This window comes from Rhincodon typus, chromosome 32 (assembly GCF_021869965.1).
Source record: "Rhincodon typus isolate 14 chromosome 32, sRhiTyp1.1, whole genome shotgun sequence".
NCBI lineage: Eukaryota > Metazoa > Chordata > Chondrichthyes > Orectolobiformes > Rhincodontidae > Rhincodon > Rhincodon typus.
This window is the reverse complement of record NC_063363.1, coordinates 9,256,953-9,274,066: the sequence shown is the minus strand read 5'-3', so window position 1 is coordinate 9,274,066 and position 17,114 is coordinate 9,256,953. Positions and strand designations below refer to the sequence as shown.

The 17,114-nt window shown below is 40.0% G+C and overlaps 1 protein-coding gene across 1 annotated transcript; it reads left to right on the top strand.

The window, feature by feature from the left end:
- The first annotated feature begins 3,169 nt into the window (after positions 1–3,169).
- On the top strand, positions 3,170–14,834 carry zgc:113279 (uncharacterized protein LOC553749 homolog). Its single transcript, XM_048615621.1, has 12 exons — positions 3,170–3,467; positions 5,387–5,511; positions 5,766–5,793; positions 5,888–5,940; positions 6,544–7,211; positions 8,300–8,405; positions 8,998–9,144; positions 9,258–9,318; positions 10,574–10,740; positions 11,705–11,812; positions 13,373–13,486; positions 13,663–14,834. Exons 1-12 carry the CDS (start codon positions 3,257–3,259, stop codon positions 13,714–13,716), a joined length of 1,842 nt encoding a protein of 613 aa, XP_048471578.1. The 5' UTR covers positions 3,170–3,256; the 3' UTR covers positions 13,717–14,834.
- The last annotated feature ends 2,280 nt before the right edge of the window (positions 14,835–17,114 follow it).

Below are 17,114 nucleotides of genomic sequence, written 5' to 3'. Positions count from 1 at the left end.
GAATGCCCACCATTCCTTCATCTAGATCATTAATGTATAAAGTGAAAAGTTGCGGTCCAACACTGACCCTTGTAGAACACCACTTGTCACTAGCTGCCATCCTGAGAAAGACCCCTTTATCCCCACTCTCTGCTTTCTGCCAGACAGCCAATCTTCTATCCATGCTAGCACCTTGCCTCTAACACCATGGATCCTTATCTTACTCAGCAGCCTCCTGTGCGGCACCTTATCAAAGGCCTTCTTGAAGTCCAGGTAGATAATATCCATTGGCTCTCCTTGGTCTAACCTGCTCATTACTTCCTCAGAGAATTCTAGCAGCTTTGTCAGGCATGACCTCCCCTTGATGAAACCGTGCTGACTTTGCCTTACTTTACCATACACTTCCAAATATTCAGAAATCTCATCCTTTACAATGGACTCCAAAATCTTACCCACGACCGAGGTTAGGCTAATCGGCCTGTAATTTTCCGTCTTTTGCCTTACTCCCTTTTTAAACAGGGGTGTCACGTTAGTGATTTTCCAGTCCTCTGGGACCCTCCCTGACTCTAGCGATTCCTGAAAGATCACCACTAATGCTTCCACTATCTCTTCAGCTATCTCCTTTAGAACTCTGGGGTGTAGTCCATCTGGTCCAGGTGATTTATCCACCTTCAGGCCAATTAGTTTTTCTAGCACCTTCTCCTTGGTGATGGCCACCGTACTCAGCTCTATCCCCTGACTCTCTTGAATTTTTGGGAGATTACTTGTGTCTTCCACTGTGAAGACTGACATGAAGTAATTATTCAGTTCCTCAGCCATTTCCTTGTTCCCCACTACTATATCTCCAGCATCATTTTCCAGTGGTCCAATGTCCACTTTTGCCTCTCTTTTCCCATTTATATATCTAAAGAAACTCTTACAGCCTTCATTTATATTACTGGCTAGCTTACCCTCATATTTAATCTTCTCCCTCCTTACTTTTTTTTTTGTTGCCCTCTGTTGGTCTTTGAAAGCTTCCCAGTCCTCTGGTTTCCCACTGCCCTTCGTCACATTATATGCTTTCTCTTTTGCTTTTATGCTATCCCTGACTTCCTTAGTCAGCCATGGTTGCTGCATCCTCCCTGTACCATGCTTCTTTTCCCTTGGGATGAATTTTTGCTGTGTCTCCTGAATTACTCCCAGAAACTCCTGCCATTGCTGTTCCACCGTCTTTCCTGCTAGGCTCCTCTTCCAGTCAATTCTCCCCAGCTCCTCCCTCATACCTCTGTAGTTGCCTTTATTCAGCTGTAATACCGTTACCTCTGATTCTATCTTCTCCCTCTCAAATTGCAGAGTAAATTCTATCATCTTATGACCACTGCCTCCTAAGGGTTCCTTTACCTTAAGCTCCTTTATCAAGTCTGCCTCATTGCACTACACTAAATCCAGTATTGCCTGTGGCCTCCTCTACAACGGGGAAACCATGCGGAGGCTTGGGGACCGCCTTGCAGAACACCTACGCTCAGTTCGCACTAAACAACTGCACCTCCCAGTCGCGAACCATTTCAACTCCCCCTCCCATTCCGCAGACAACATGTCCATCCTGGGCCTCCTGCAGTGCCACAATGATGCTACCCGAAGGTTGCAGGAACAGCAACTCATATTCCGCTTGGGAACCCTGCAGCCCAATGGTATCAATGTGGATTTCACAAGCTTCAAAATCTCCCCTCCCCCTACTGCATCCCAAAGCCAGCCCAGCTAGTCCCCGCCTCCCTTACCTGTCCTTCCTCCCACCTATCCCCACCCCCATCTCCTACCTACTAACCTCATCCCGCCCCCTTGACCTCTCCGTCCTCCCTGGACTGACCTATCTCCTCCCTACCTCCCCACCTACACTCAGCTTTACTGGCTCCATCCCCGCCTCTTTGACCAGTCTGTCTCCTCTCCACCCATCTTCTCCTCTATCCATCTTCTATCCGCCTCCCCCTCTCTCCCTATTTATTTCAAAACCCCCTTCCCCTCCCCCATTTCTGAAGAAGGGTCTAGGCCAGAAATGTCAGCCTTCCTACTCCTCTGATGCTGCTTGGCCTGCTGTGTTCATCCAGCTCTCCACCTTGTTATCCCTTTCCACAGATGTTGTCTGACCTACAGAGGTTTTCCAGGATTTTATTTGAATTCACTCTTTACGCATAGACCAGAGCACCTCAGACACAGCAAGGAATATATCCCAACCCTTCATATAATCATAGAATCCCTACAGTACAGATGAAGGTCATTTGGCCCATCAAGTCTGCACCGACCCTCTGAAGAGCATCCCACCCACATCCACTTCTCACACCCTATGCCCATCAACCCGCATTAACCATGGTTAATCCACCTAGCCTACGCAACCCTGGACACTGTGGGACAATTTCGCATGGCCAATCCACCTAACCTTCACATCTTTGGGGTTTGGAAGCGAACTGGAGCACCCGGCGGAAACCCGCACAGACACAGGGAGAATGTGCAAACTCCACACAGACAAGACTAGTCGTGCAACATAAAAAAAATACCTTGAGTGGAAATATCAGATGATGAACTTGCCGTGGGTACACACCGCTGTAGCTCCCCACCACTTTCTCAAGGGCAATTAGGGATGGTGGTCTCGTCGGTGATGTTCCCATTCCGAGAGTGAAGGAGGAAGAAGCTGCTGAGTCAACACTGACATATTCCTATAGTCTGCAATAAAAAGTTATCAGGGTGAAAATAATAGTCGATAAAAAGTAAGGCCAAGTCTTACCAGACTATAGGACTGCTCTCTTATGGTAGAGACCTTTAACCTGAGGGTCAATAAACAGATTTATTGGAACTTTTATGATGTTGAGATTTTACCGCCAAGGAATTCTGGATTTAGTGATTATTAAATTGGATTGAAAAATGTGGTAAAGGAAACGGTGCATTCAGAATCTTCTTATATCCAATTTCCAAAACAAAGCCAGGTGCGTAACTTTTGAGCTCCTTTCGTGGAAAGTAGGCGAGGTTCTGAAATTCCTGTGTACAGAGCTGCGTCAACTGGTGAAATTGAAGGCAGGTATAGAAATGATCAGGAAATTGACGCAGGTGCTAGTGTCAACGATCCCGCCTCTTCAGCGAGCCGTTTCTCATGTATATAAGAAAAGTAGTTACTCATCAGTTACTGTCTCAGAGCTTCCAATTTCCCTGTACCCGTGGGTTACTGCAGGGAAGTGCATTTAGCTGCCCAAGTCTTTGCAGTGCCACATCTGGGCATTGCCCCTCACTGGATGCGCCAGAACACAACATGCTGTACAAAGTGCTCAGTTCGGACAGCCTTCACGATCACAGCAGCAATGACAGTGACTTTGATGATTACTACCGAAAGAGCAACCGGTCCCCCATAGCCGGGAGGGTCGCCAAGACAGAGGCGGACTGTTCACAGCCGAGCCCGAGTACCTCTGGACCCCTGAAGCACAGCAAAAATAGCCCTGAAGCTGCAAAGGAGGCACCCACTGGTAAGATTCCTGCTCAGATTGGCACTGCAGGCTCCTAACGCATTCGTGGCAAATTCAAACATGATTTACAATGCGAGCAATAAACATTCTTAAAGTTGAATGTTTGGCAATCAACCGAAACGTGGTGCTGAATATTCTGTTTTCCGAAGCATAATAGATCAGGGTAGGCTTTAATCTGATTTTAGCATTCTGGAGTGAAAATTGCAAATGTGTAAACTGACAGGAACTGATTCGAAAGCAACTTATTGTAATATTTGCATACACAACAAAATTAACAACTGAAACCAGAATAAATACTAAATTGAGTAGATAATAGTTCAATGCCCTGAACTTTACCGCTTAATGGTTGTCTGTATGTTATATATTATGGTTACTTACTTTATTTGTACTGTCAGCACAGTTCAGCAGCTGCTGCCAAGAGGATTTTTCGATAAATCAGTAATCTGTCCAACATCACAAAAAGCACAGGTTGTTGGGTCATTTATTTCATGGCTGTTTGTGAGATCTTACAGTGGTCAACAAGACTGTTACATTCCCTACACTGTAAAAGTGCAAACATTTGAAAACAGTACTTCATTGACTGTAAAGCAATTTGGGAACTGCTGAAGTCATGAGCAGTGCTGTATAAATGCACACTCTTTCTGCTTGTACCTGAGATCAGAGTTTTAGATAGATTTTGCTTCGTTGTTTGAAATAGTGTAGGTGTCTATTTGCTTCGAATTGATCAGAAATAACCAGGATATCAATATCACTGAAATGTCCAGTATCGGCAATCACAGAGCAAGTTGGACTAACACAAGGTGCTGCACTTCATAAACTGTGGAACTCAGAAACCCTGCAAAAAGTTTGGAAAAGGCCCAGATCTTTTTGAAATCATGCTGCTTAATTCATAGAATCCTTACATGTCGATAGAGACCATTCAACCCATCAAATCTGCACCGACCCTCCAAACAGCATCCCACCCAGACCCACCTCTTCCCATAACCCTGCATTTACCATGTCTAATCCATCTAGCCTGCAAATTTCTGGTTACTGTGGCGCAATTTAGCATGGCCACTCCACCTAACCTGCGCATCTTTGGACTGTGGGAAGAAACCAGAGCACCCGATGGAAATCCATGCAGACACAGGGAGAATGTGCAAATGCCACACACACAGTCGCTCAAGCCTGGATTCAAACCCAGGTCCCTAGTGCTATGAGGCATTAGTGCTAACTCCGGTGCTGCCATGCCACCTGTATTAGGTCAGATAGATCTGGAAGAATTTATACAAACATTATCAATAGGGTTGTCATCTTTTCGGAATCCTTTTGGAGATTATTTGATTGATTTATAGATTAAGAATCTGTCCTTAGACATTTTAGCTACTGCATTATTTTACCTGGGAAAATTTACTTGCAAATGCAATTTGTATTATAAAAGTTATGGGAATGGTTATTTTATTTTACATTCCTTGTAGCTCAACAGTTTCAAACTAATAGATAATGTGGCTGTTTCTGCTAGAAATAGTTCTTAAAATGCCAAAATTGTCAACTTTAGCATTAATACAAATGATTATGACTTTCCAGTTGATGCAACAGACTGCTAACATTAACTGAACTGGAGGTATTGCGCTGCAGTGGGTAGTGTCTCTGTGGTTGATCCAGAAACTTCATATTTGAGTTCTATTTCGGATCTTGATGGCCAAAGAAATTGGCCAGTTTGATTATTGACCTGCACACCCTTTGAAAATGCAAGTGTCCTTGTCAGCCTCAAGCTGCAGCCCTAGCTTCTGGGTAGTGGCATGTTCCAGGAGAAAAACAGCTACAGCACCAAACATAAGCACCATTGCCTGCCTCACGTACCCTAGGTGCGGGAAGTTGAAGTAAAAGTTGTACCAAAATTCTAGAACCAGTTTTTAATCAAACTTTATTTTACTTAGGCTCGAAAAATCACATGAATACAAAGTGTCAGAAGAAATACTTGGGAGTAAGAGTCCGCCGCCCAGTTCGAGATCTCCTTCGTAATTATCGCATAGCCAGAGGAAAAGATCCAGATATTGACCAGGTATGAGGAATAAGCCCTCTACATCTGCACGGCAGGTCCTTTTCTCAACAGACAAAATACCAATGTTTAGTCCTTGAATGATTAACCTCAGTGTGAAATAAATTATTCCGAGGGTTGAGGCAAATTGCATAATCAGATTGGACTCTATAGGAAAAGTGTGGTTGACTGACAAACCCGGAAATTCAGTCTTTAATCTTCATTGTAAAGCTGGTTTGATGTGAGGATTTTTAAGATGTTTTGTTTTTTTTTGACAGGTGGATGTGCCCTTCAAATCAAATAATTGTAAGTTTCGCAAAATTATATATTACATTGAAATGTCCTTTCTTTAATATATCAAGCATTGTGCATTACATGTTTGTTGATGGCTCTGTTATAGTGAGAAGACGGGTGGTCCGAGAGACTGGATATGCGACTAAGTGGAGCTCACGGGTAAGCACTGTTAGGCTCCTATAATTTACCATTTGGAAATGAGAGCAAGACCAGCATTGAAAGCCTCTCCCTGGTTGCCCTGGGGAGGTAGTGGTAGGTTTGCTTCTCCTTAAGGGTCTGACACAGTTGAGGGACTTGATGGATCACTTTGAAGGGCAGTCAATGGATGACCACATTGATGTTGGACTCAAGTCATACATCGACCTGACTCAGTAAGGCCAACAGGTTTCTGTCCCTAAAGGCTATTGACGAATCAGTTGGGTTTTGGTGACAATTCAACAGTTTTGTGGTTTCTTTTTGAAAAATTAGCACCGACTTTAAACCCCAATTGCTGTTAAGCTAAAACAAAATACTTGAATTCCTGTGGTGGAACTAGCTGCTATAGTTGCTATTTGAATGGAATACTAGACTCAGCTTATTCTACTTTTCATGTAATGGAATTGCGTAGCGTAGCTTCCAGATCCATATTTATAACATAATTTGCTTAAGTTGCTGATTTTAAGGATGTTAAGGGCAACTTGAAATTAGTAGGTGATTGTTACAGATTTCTACAAATTGATGAAAACTCTTCACAACTTGCTGTTTTTGTTTTCCTTTATCCAGATAAAAAAATCAAATGCGTTCCCACCAAGGAATTTTGAAGAACTCCTGGAAGATTTGGTAGAAGTCTTGGAGACTGATTTGAAGCAAAATGAAGCATGCCCATATCAAACAATACAGAACATGGATTGGCAGGAGGACCCCTACACCAGCAGCCCTGTCAGTTTCTGGGGTTCACACTATGGCAACCAACAGCTGCAAACAAGCCAAGGAAACTTACTAAACGGTTGGAGTTGTTCCTCTGAGTATGATGTGGCTCTTCCTGATCTGGGATCTGTATCTCCTAAACCTTATTCACACTTTAGATCGGAGGGTTGGAATAGCTCACCTACCCAGTCAGTGGCTTTCACATACCGACACTGTGTAAACACCTCTGAAGAAGATGGGACTTTCAGATGTCAGCCCTGCTATTCCCAAACTGTCGAGAAACAATCTCCACCTTGTTCCCCGTCATCTGGGGAAGAATGGTTCATCCAAGCTGAACTGAACAATATTCAGAATTGCAAATCTTCTCACAATGAAAGCAAGTCCCTTCCAGTCACCTCTCAACAGCAACACACTCTGGACGGAGCAGCCTTCTCTTTCTTCCAGTTTCAACTGCAGCATGTAGAGGGTAGCCTTTGCAATGTATCGACTCAGGAACTGCTTTCTGTGGATGAGAGTGGCAACACGTAAGTGCAACACCTGCATTCCTTGTTGGTAGAAATCCAAAATGCCAAGAGATCACCCACTCAACCTGTGCCAACTCTTTGAATGAACAACTGCGTAATCCCACTCTTGGTAGCAAAAATAATTAACTTTAACAAGTGTAAATGATAAGAACACAGCTAATCATCAAGCAATGCAGCCTAGTGCAAAAGTTCATTTAACAAATGTCATCTTAATATGCCTGTACCTGCTTAGCTCTTTTAGCTCTGTATGCTATATCAGTGCTGTTGTGAGACAGTTAGTAAAAAATTGTTAACCATAACCAGTCATCCGTAGCTTTCAAAACTCCACTGTTATTTTCAAATTTAGGAAACGGTCAGCCACCTTATCATTTAGTTTTAGAATGAAATTTGCTTCCGCTGGCTTCTCAGTTGAGAAATGTTTGTTGCCATTTCTAGGTAAGAGGCATGGTCTGAATTATTACAGTCATTGCTGCACTATATGTTGATGATTCAGAATCCATCCGAACAGATTAGAAATTGACGAGCAACAACTTCAGGGAAGTTGCCGGTCCCGATACACTTTAACAGATAAATGTGCAACACCAAAAACAATCCTTTTTTCTTGTAAAGTTCAAACATTTTCTTCAATGAGTACTTTTTTTAAAACGAGTATTGCTGGTGAAAAACCTGGGTATTGTGTGATTTTCCAAGTGATAGGTGTGTTTCAGAGCTTTATAAATGAACGCACGTTAGGTGAATGCCATTTCTGTCGATGAAATGCAACATACTTCTGTACTTTTGTGTATTTGACCTTTAAACATTGGATGTAGAAGGAGGTATAATGGTTCTGATTAAAATCACCTACAATTTAATACTTTTCGAATGAATCATCCAAAAGTGAATCACCCACAATTGAGATTAATTTAATGCTTTTAAAATAAAAGTAAAATACTTTCAACTGCATTATGACTAAATTGCTCAAAATAGCACAGATTTTAGTTAGAAGCAGGAGCTTCATTTAGAGCTTTGCATTATCTATTTTTGTTTTTTTGCTTTGTTCCCTTGTTTAATTATTAGTAACAGAGCATGTTTTTTAAAAATTCCAACAGAATGCTACATAATGCTGTTATTCAGGGAAAGAGAGCTTTGGCGTATAGCCTGGCCTTAAGGATGGCAAACATTGGCACAATTGATGCAAAGGATGCCAGAGGCCGAGTAAGTATTGAGAAGACTTTGAAGAAGGTTGCTGGGTTTTTTTTGTTCTTTACTTTTCTCATTTTTTTTTCCCGGACTTCCTTGTATTAACGATGACTTCAACATGACAAAATGTTTCCAAAAGTTAACTAATGCATAACAATTGGATTTACTCTCAACTATTGTTATGGATTTTAGAAAATATTTGTTCTTTGCTGAGTAACTGCAGTAACTCATGTAATTTACATTGATTGTTAGATTCGATGATTACAATGCTCTGCTTCAAGACACAATCAGTTTAAAAAGTGTTGGTCATTTTTTACAAAGCCAAAATAAAATCTCTTGTAAGACAACATGAGAGATTATGTCCATTTTATAAAAACAGACATTAACTATAATTGTAACATTTAACTTGTTCTATTTGCAACAATGCCTGCCAATATGTTCATTAAGTTGTAAAAATATTCACTTAAAAAGATATACAGTACAATAATAATACTTCTTAAAAGCTAAGATCACATTCTTCAAAGTTATGAAAAAGAGATTATTTTTATGCAGATCAATTGGAACATTAAGGTACTGTATAATGATATCAATATATTTGGTTCCACAGACTGCATTGCACTTAGCTGCTGAAAGAAATCAGCACCTGATGGTCAATGACCTCATTTCATTTGGCGCTCAAATCAATGAGAGAGATTATTTTGGAAAAACCCCAATACATTTGTGTGCAGAAAATGGATTTCTTTGTGTTTTGCATGTAAGTAAAGGAGCTCAGTGCCACTTCTGGTTAATCTGAGCATCTCAGATTATGAGTAATTACCATTCCTGCCGTATTTATCCACCAATAATATCGTTATCAATTGCGTTCAGGTAATAGAGAAAACAATGATGAATGGAATGGATGTCGTAATTGATGCCATGGACAATAATCGTAAGTATTCTTTTTGTTGAGGTTGGTTGGCTCGCCGAGCTGTTTTGTTGTTCCGTAGACGTTTCGTTACCGTGCTGGGTAACATCCTCAGTGCAGCCTCTGATGAAGCGTCGGTGTGTTTTCCCGCCTGTTTTTTAAACCCTGGGGTCCGTTGCGATGGATTGCCTCACTTCCGGATTTCCTCCGTAATGGAATGTATATGGGGTCGAGTTCAATGTGTTCAAAACTCCACGAAGCAGGCTATTAATAAACACATTGAACTCGACCCCATATACATTCCACTACGGAGGAAACCAGAAGTGAGGCAATCCATCGCAACGGACCCCAGAGTTTAAAAACCAGGCGGGAAAACACACCGACGCTTCATCAGAGGCTGCACTGAGGATGTTACCCAGCACGGTAACGAAACGTCTGCGGAACAACAAAACAGCTCGGCGAGCCAACCAACCTCAACACCCACAACCCAAGCTACAGATCTACTCCAAAACCTTAGTGAGCATTCTTTCTGAGGCTCAAAATAATTCTTGTTTTATTGACATATTGTGATGTTAATTATTTATATGAGTACAGCACATTTTTAAGCTGAAACAAAAACAAAGTGCTGGAAAAGCTCAGCAGGTCTGGCAGCATCTGTGAAGAAGAAAACAGAGGTAACATTTCTGTTCTTTTCTTCACAGATGCTGCCAGACCTGCTGAGCTTTTCCAGTAATTTCTGTTTTTGTTCCTGATTTACAGCATCCACAGTTCTTTCAGTTTTTATTACATTTTTAAGCTGCATGTGGAACTTTACAACTGAACTTTGGATGTATATGTGATAAGAGAAAACTCTGACGAGCATACGAAGACAACTCAGAATGTTTTACAGAAACATTTACAGGGTCAGGATCAAAACTATAGTGTATCATTGCATAAAGCAGCAGCTGCAAAATATTTTCAATAAACTGGAAAATCTGACTGAAAAAGATATTTCAAATGTTAGTGATTACGTTGAAACTTGAACAGTGATGAGCACTTTAATGAATTATATTTTTGTATGCTAATTAGCACTCGTTCTCACTGTATACACATTCCAAATTATTAAAATTGCACAAAAATTTTATGAACACCATGTACATTACACCATCTTCAGTGACTATATTTTCCAGTTAGTCTGGAACACAAACACGCATTGCTTTTGTTATGAATCTTACTCACGTCTTTGATCTTTGTGGCTTCCAGCAGATGTGAATAATAATCATCTATTTTTATTCTAAAGATCTGACTCCATTACATTGTATGGTGTTGGCTCATGCCACGACAATGAAACAGTTTGAGAATTCAGACATGAACTATGACATAAAGAAGTTCCTTGTGTTGAGGAAGGAACAGCTACTGGATGGAATGAGATGTTTGCTGAGGATGGGATCATCTCTCTGCACACAGGTATGGTGGTTACTTCAGCCCTACACCGATTGTGTTCATAGTTCTCGTTCGTTGGAAGCTGGGAGAGCAGTTCATCGCTGAATAAGTATTGGATTCAAACTGAATCTTTTTTAAGATCAAATCCTTTATTATGACTGATATAAGTGATATGTTAGAGAGTGCCATATGTGTGCATTTTCCAATTTATGTTTGTAGGCTCAGTACAACAGCAATGACAAAGTATATTTATATCACGTATTCTAATATAAAATAACAGCCCAAGGTGCTTCACATGAGCAAAAATCTGACACTGAGCCACATAAAGAAATGATTAAAAATGTGGTCGAGGAAGTGGGTTTTGAAACAAAACTTAGAGGTGAAGGTAGAAGTGCAGAGGCAGAGGGGTGGGATAGAATTCCAGAATGTAAGACCTATAAAGATGAAAAGAAACACAGGTAAGGTCAGAGCTGTGGAAGTTCGGCAAGTGCAAGAGGTTAGACTTGGTGGAGTGAGTTATAGTTCACTGTGATGAGAATGTGGAAGAGCTGTTCTTTGACTTTAAACGTTAGCATCACAGCAGTATTCAATGCATCATACTTCATGTACTATTTTAATTCCCCACTAAGCAATTTGTGAATCACAGTAATGTGTCAAATATGATTGAAATTAAAAAAAACTCAAGTGATAAAAACCAAATGACAAGAACAGATCAGATCTAGGAACCTTTACTGGAAAGTGTGCATGTATGATATTGGGCAAGGGTTGGGTTTGAAAAACCAGAGTTTAGAAGCCAAAAATCAGAAAATCTGCCAGCACAATGCCTAGCCTGGGCACAGGAAAACAGATTTTGTGAGCAACATGTTTAAGAATCAGAGATACTTAAACAGCTTCCATCAGCAGTTTTAGTAAAGAAGGGGAGAGTAAAAGGGAGAAGGTTGAGGAATATCTCAATTGATGTGTGACAAGATCTGTTCCTTCCTTAAAGGATCTGATTGGCCGAAATGCCATCGACCTTGCAGAGGAACTAAATGACACTGAAGTTCTGAATTTCTTTTATGGCCATCTTGACGGAAAGAAAAATGCCCATCACAAGGTACATTTCATTCAATCAAATCAATCAACCAGCACTAGGTACAATTTCATGTCTTCATTTTAGTGAGAATTTCTTTTGATCCCAAAAAAGTAAAATTGCAATCGTTCTCATCATATACAGAGGTGTTTTGTTTTAGTTGGGTATAATTTTATTTGCTCTTATGGTCAAAATTTAAAAATGAAATTCACAGAGAAAGATGGCACTCGGGTGCCAAAGCATCCTATAGAAGGAGATGCCTGGGCTCTTGTGGCACAGTGGTAGTGTCCCTAGCCATGGACCAGAGGGGGATGGGGTGCTGGATTCAAGTCCTACCTGCTCCAGAGATGTGTAATAACATCTCTGAACAGGTTGATTAGAAAATATCTAGAAAGGGATACTTATTTAGCCCATTGTGGCAATGCTGGTCCGTTGGAACAGCAATCCACTTAGCCTGCTCCCCTGTCCTCTCCCCATGGCCCAGCAAATAACAAATGTATTGGTTAACTAACACAGCTTTTGATTATTTATGTATGAGCAACGTTGTTTAAATCATTCCAAGATATGACTTGTAGTTTTCTAAAATGTTGAATAAGATTGGAAGCATTTTCAACAGACAGTATCGTGATACAAACACAGATCTTTTATTTTCCTAAATATACTGAGAGCTACATTTTCACTTTTCTTTCAATGGTAGTATTGTTTTCCAAGATTTTAATGAACCAGATTAAAACAAAGGTACACTCAATCTCTAAAGGCAAAGCAGAAGTAATCCAGGCCATCACAATGCCCCTGCACTAATGGCCTTTTGAAATTTCTTCTCAAGCCACTTAACTGCTGAATAATTTCTTATTCAGCCATTGATTTTACAAGAGTTTTCAATATGCCAAGGCACCACTTCAAAAAAGAAAAGTTAGGACATGGAAACCATGACTTATAATAATCTATGCTTTAAATGCTAGACTGAGAGCTTCAAGTCATAAAGGTGACTGGATAATCTTTTTTTTATGATCACAGTGGGCCAGGCAGCATCCATGGAGAAAAAGCAAGCTAACGTTTTGAATCTAGATGGCTCCTCATTACACTCAAAACATTAGCTCGCTCTCTCTCCATGGATGCTGCCTGACCCGCTGTTATTTCCAGCACTTTTTGTTTTCACTACAGATTCCAGCAACTGCAGTAATTTGCTCCTCCCCAATCTTTTTCTTGGTTGTTGTTCAATAAATAATCAGAAGCCCCTAATGAAAGAAACTCTTTTTGGCTATTTTGCAAAATGCCTGAGATTAAGATAGTATGGATAATAAAAAAAAAACATCTGTTATACATTTCCTGCATGTTTTAGTCCCAAGTCTAACTTTTTTTACATAAAACTTTACACACAAAAGGAAACTAAACCTTTTTATTTAAATGCAGGCTTTTTATTCTGAAAAATATTTCTTGTAGCTTTCAAATTAATAAACTCTTAATTATGTTTCTGAATTTTTACCGGAGGTCTAGGTTTTAAACCATATTTATTTATAGGCATCTAAAAACAAAATGTGTTTAAGTCAGTGAGATTTTAAATATATTTTTGTAATCCAAAAGGAATTTTCACCATGTGGAGTATTCAATGTGATGGATCAAAAAGCTAATTCACAAGAACTGGCTCCAGAAAAGCTTCCTTGTGACATTTTCCTGCAGACCAGGATGTACTGTGAGGTAGGTTAAAAATTACATTGGGCTGGATATATTCCTGAAGACAACATTTGATCAAAGGCAACAGAAATCCTGGAAAACACAATTTAAATTATTGTAACCACGTTTAAAATTTAAAACATTTGTGTTTGTGTTCTCCAACATATTAAAATACATTTCCTTCTTTTATTTTCATCCAGGAGCTTGATAAGAGACTCGACAGTGGGTTGTCAGTGAGACATCCCAGAAATTGACAAGTAAAAGTCCGGGAGTTGTGAAGTCTGAGCTGAAGTTGAATGCAGAGTTTGTAAACCTAATTACACATAATTTTAAAAATGTATACATCCAAGTCTTTTACGGACTAATCGCACAACAATACTTGGAGCTCTCCAAATTAATTTCAGCAATCTGTTGCAATAACAGCCAAAATGTTATCACTTAATGAATGACGTTTAGTTAAATAAATAAAATAAAATGTGAACCTATCTATCTCCCAACACTTGAGCAACTCAAAACACATTTGAGTTTTTTCTTATGAAAAATTCAGTTTACTGCTGAGGAACAACAAGGAAATTATGACAAGGTTGTTCCTTGCTTCAGCACAGATCAGGCTGTTAGTGAAAGGCAATGAGGGTAATGAGTCTTACCAAATTGGCAGCAGAGAAATGTAACATTTCAAAGAGCCATAGAGCAATCTAAATGTTGGAATTATCTCGTTATTTTCAAAAACATGTGAACAAAATAAATCAAATAATCTGGATTAGATATATTATAATGCAGAAGCAGCATACAGCAGATATTTATAGATGTTTTGGGTCCCCAAGGAATGCAAATGTTAAGTCCTGGTATTTTTGCCTTTCCAAACTAAATCATGATGAATTTAGTGGCAATCAGAATTTGTCATTCACCTGCTGGTCAGGCACAAGATTAAATATCCACCAAATTGTTACTAATTGATGGGAAATGAAACTCATTCCAAAAATACTTTAAAAGGAATCTCTTCTACCTCCATTGCTAACCAGTAATGTAAAGAATTTCAACATTAGCTTCTGCTGTAGGACTTATAATCATATGGAAACCCATAGTTGCAATTAGCTGGTTTCTGTGAAACTTCCATTGTTGGCTGCATTGTTTAGCAGACTATATTGTGCATTTTATTTGAGTTACAAAAACGTACATCTGATCATTCCTTTCATTTCTTGGCTGCTAAGATTTTATTGCGTTTCTTTAAAAACTGTGTGCACGTGTTACTTGTTTGTTCCTTTGTTAGTTTAGCATATTCTTGGATTGAGAATTAAGATCCAAGGACTGATATTATCTTGCGGGATATGACACTGTGTATTTGGGGGCAATGACTGGTTTTTGATATAAATGTTTAAAATGTCCATTTTGAATAACTATAAAATTGTTGCAAGACAATATACTGTGGTTTTATAATTGAACAACAATATTGGTTCATTATCTTGCAGTTATGCATATTTCCAAACATAACAATTATTTAAATTAAATGTTTTCATTCCCTGTTTTCTCCCTACATGTTCTGGGTTATCTTAATGACAACTCCATTTGATAAAGTACTGGAAAACATCAGGACCTGTTATCCTCAATCACCTTCTGGCAGATTTAAATCCAGTGAGCACATTTAGACATTTAATGAAATTTCTATTGTAACTTAGGGGCTGGAAGTTAATTTGGGGATTGCAATTCATTATTAACATTTTGTACAGTTACACAACTCCCTTTCTCCCCTGTAGTGGTTGTACAATGTTCAGGAGTAGATATTTTCTCTCAGCAAAGCTGTTCAGAGATATTATTACATACATATAGAGCAGATGAGACTTGAACCCCGGTATCCTGGGTCAGAGATGGAGACACTATCACTGTACCATTAAGGCCCTTGAAGATGAATTAACATGGAAAGTCAGGTGAAGTTCTTGTAGCAGTGGGACAGTTTTCAGGAGTAGATATTTAGAAAGAACACCAGGAGTGTAGTGTCACTGTATTTTCAACTTCTGGTATTTGAGGTTTGTATCTCTTAGAGTCATAGGGTCATAGAGTTGTACAGCAGGGAAATAGACCCTTCAGTCCAACTGATCCATGCTGACCAGATATCCTAGACTCATCTAGTCCCATTTGCCAGCATTTGGCCCATATCCCTCTCAACCCTTCCTATTCATATACCCATCCAGATGCCTTTTAAATATTGTAATCATACCAGCCTCCATCACCTCCTCTGGCAGCTTGTTTCATACACACACCATGCACTGCATGTTACCATTTAGGTCTCTTTTAAATCTTGCTCCTCTCATCTTAAACCAATGCACTCTAATTTTATACTCCCCCTCTCTGGGGAAAAGACCTCGGCTATTCACCGTATCCATGTCCCTCATGATTTTATAAACCTCTATAACATCACCCCTCAGCCTTTGACACTCCAAGGAAAATACCCCCAGCCTATCCAGCCTCTCCTTATAGATCAAACCCTGCAACCCTGCCAACATCCTTGTAAACGTTTTTGAACCCTTTCAAGTTAACAACATCTATCACATAGCAGGGAGGCCAGAACTATGCAGGAAAGATGATCTTGTTCAGCATGGAGTTAATCACATCTCCCTGAAATGGTTAAAAGCAGGAGTTTTACTCTGTATCTGATCTATAATTCACCTGAACCTGAGGATAATGGTAGAAAAGTTTATTCCTTCAGCTGTGGCATCTCTATGAGCACTTTAATATTTTTTAAACAGTTACTGAACAGATTGAGCAAGATTGTCTCCTTACATGAAAGAAAATAAACATTTATGTAAAATACATTTTATTCTCTCTTTTAAAGCAGGAAGGCTGTCCAAATATTTTATTTATTCAAGCAGATGCTTTCTAACTTTTATGATTATGATATCCATATGGGGCACTGGAATTGATAACTTTCCTTTGTTAGAAACAAGATTTCCCCTTAACAACCAAAACCCTACCTTCACAATGGATTCAGAGGGCTCGTTGTCGTCATGGTGAAAGCATTGCTGTCCTTAAACTTGGTCGGACAGCAACAAAGATAGTTGCTTTATCGGCACCCCTTCTACCTACTTCAACATACAACTACTCGACCATCAACACACAGTAGCAGTCAACACAGTGTGGAGCTGGAGGAACACAGCAGGCCAGGCAGCATCAGAGGAGCAGGGGAGTCGACGTTTTGGGTCTGGACCCTTCATCAGGACCTGAATCGTCGACCCTTCTGCTCCTCTGATGCTGCCTGACCTGCTGAGTTCCTCCAGCTCTACACTGTATTAGCTCTGATTCTAGCATTTGCAGTTCTTGCTATCTCCCAACACAGTAGTAGTAGCTCTGCCATCTACAAGATGCACTTCAGCAATTTATCAAAGCTTCCTGTGACAGAAACCAGTGAGCTGTACCAACTGGAAGGACAAGGGCAACAGATACACGGGACCACGTCCACCTCCAAACTCCCCTCCAAGCCACTTACTATCCTGACTTGGAAATATATTGCTGTTCCTCCAGTGTTGCAGGAAAAATATCCTGGAATTCCCTCCCTACCCCCATCGTGGGTGTAATACATCAAATAGATCACCGTGATTCAAGAAGGTAGCTCACTACCACCTTGTCAATGCAACTAGGGATGGGCAATGAATGCCGG

Bases quoted from the DNA above. Each gene is read 5' to 3' on its own strand.
- zgc:113279 (XM_048615621.1), top strand. From the start codon at position 3,257: ATGCTGTACAAAGTGCTCAGTTCGGACAGCCTTCACGATCACAGCAGC. The intron at 5,512-5,765 runs GTATGAGGAATA...TTTTTTTGACAG, and splicing joins AAGATCCAGATATTGACCAG to GTGGATGTGCCCTTCAAATC. The intron at 9,319-10,573 runs GTAAGTATTCTT...TTTATTCTAAAG, and splicing joins TGATGCCATGGACAATAATC to ATCTGACTCCATTACATTGT.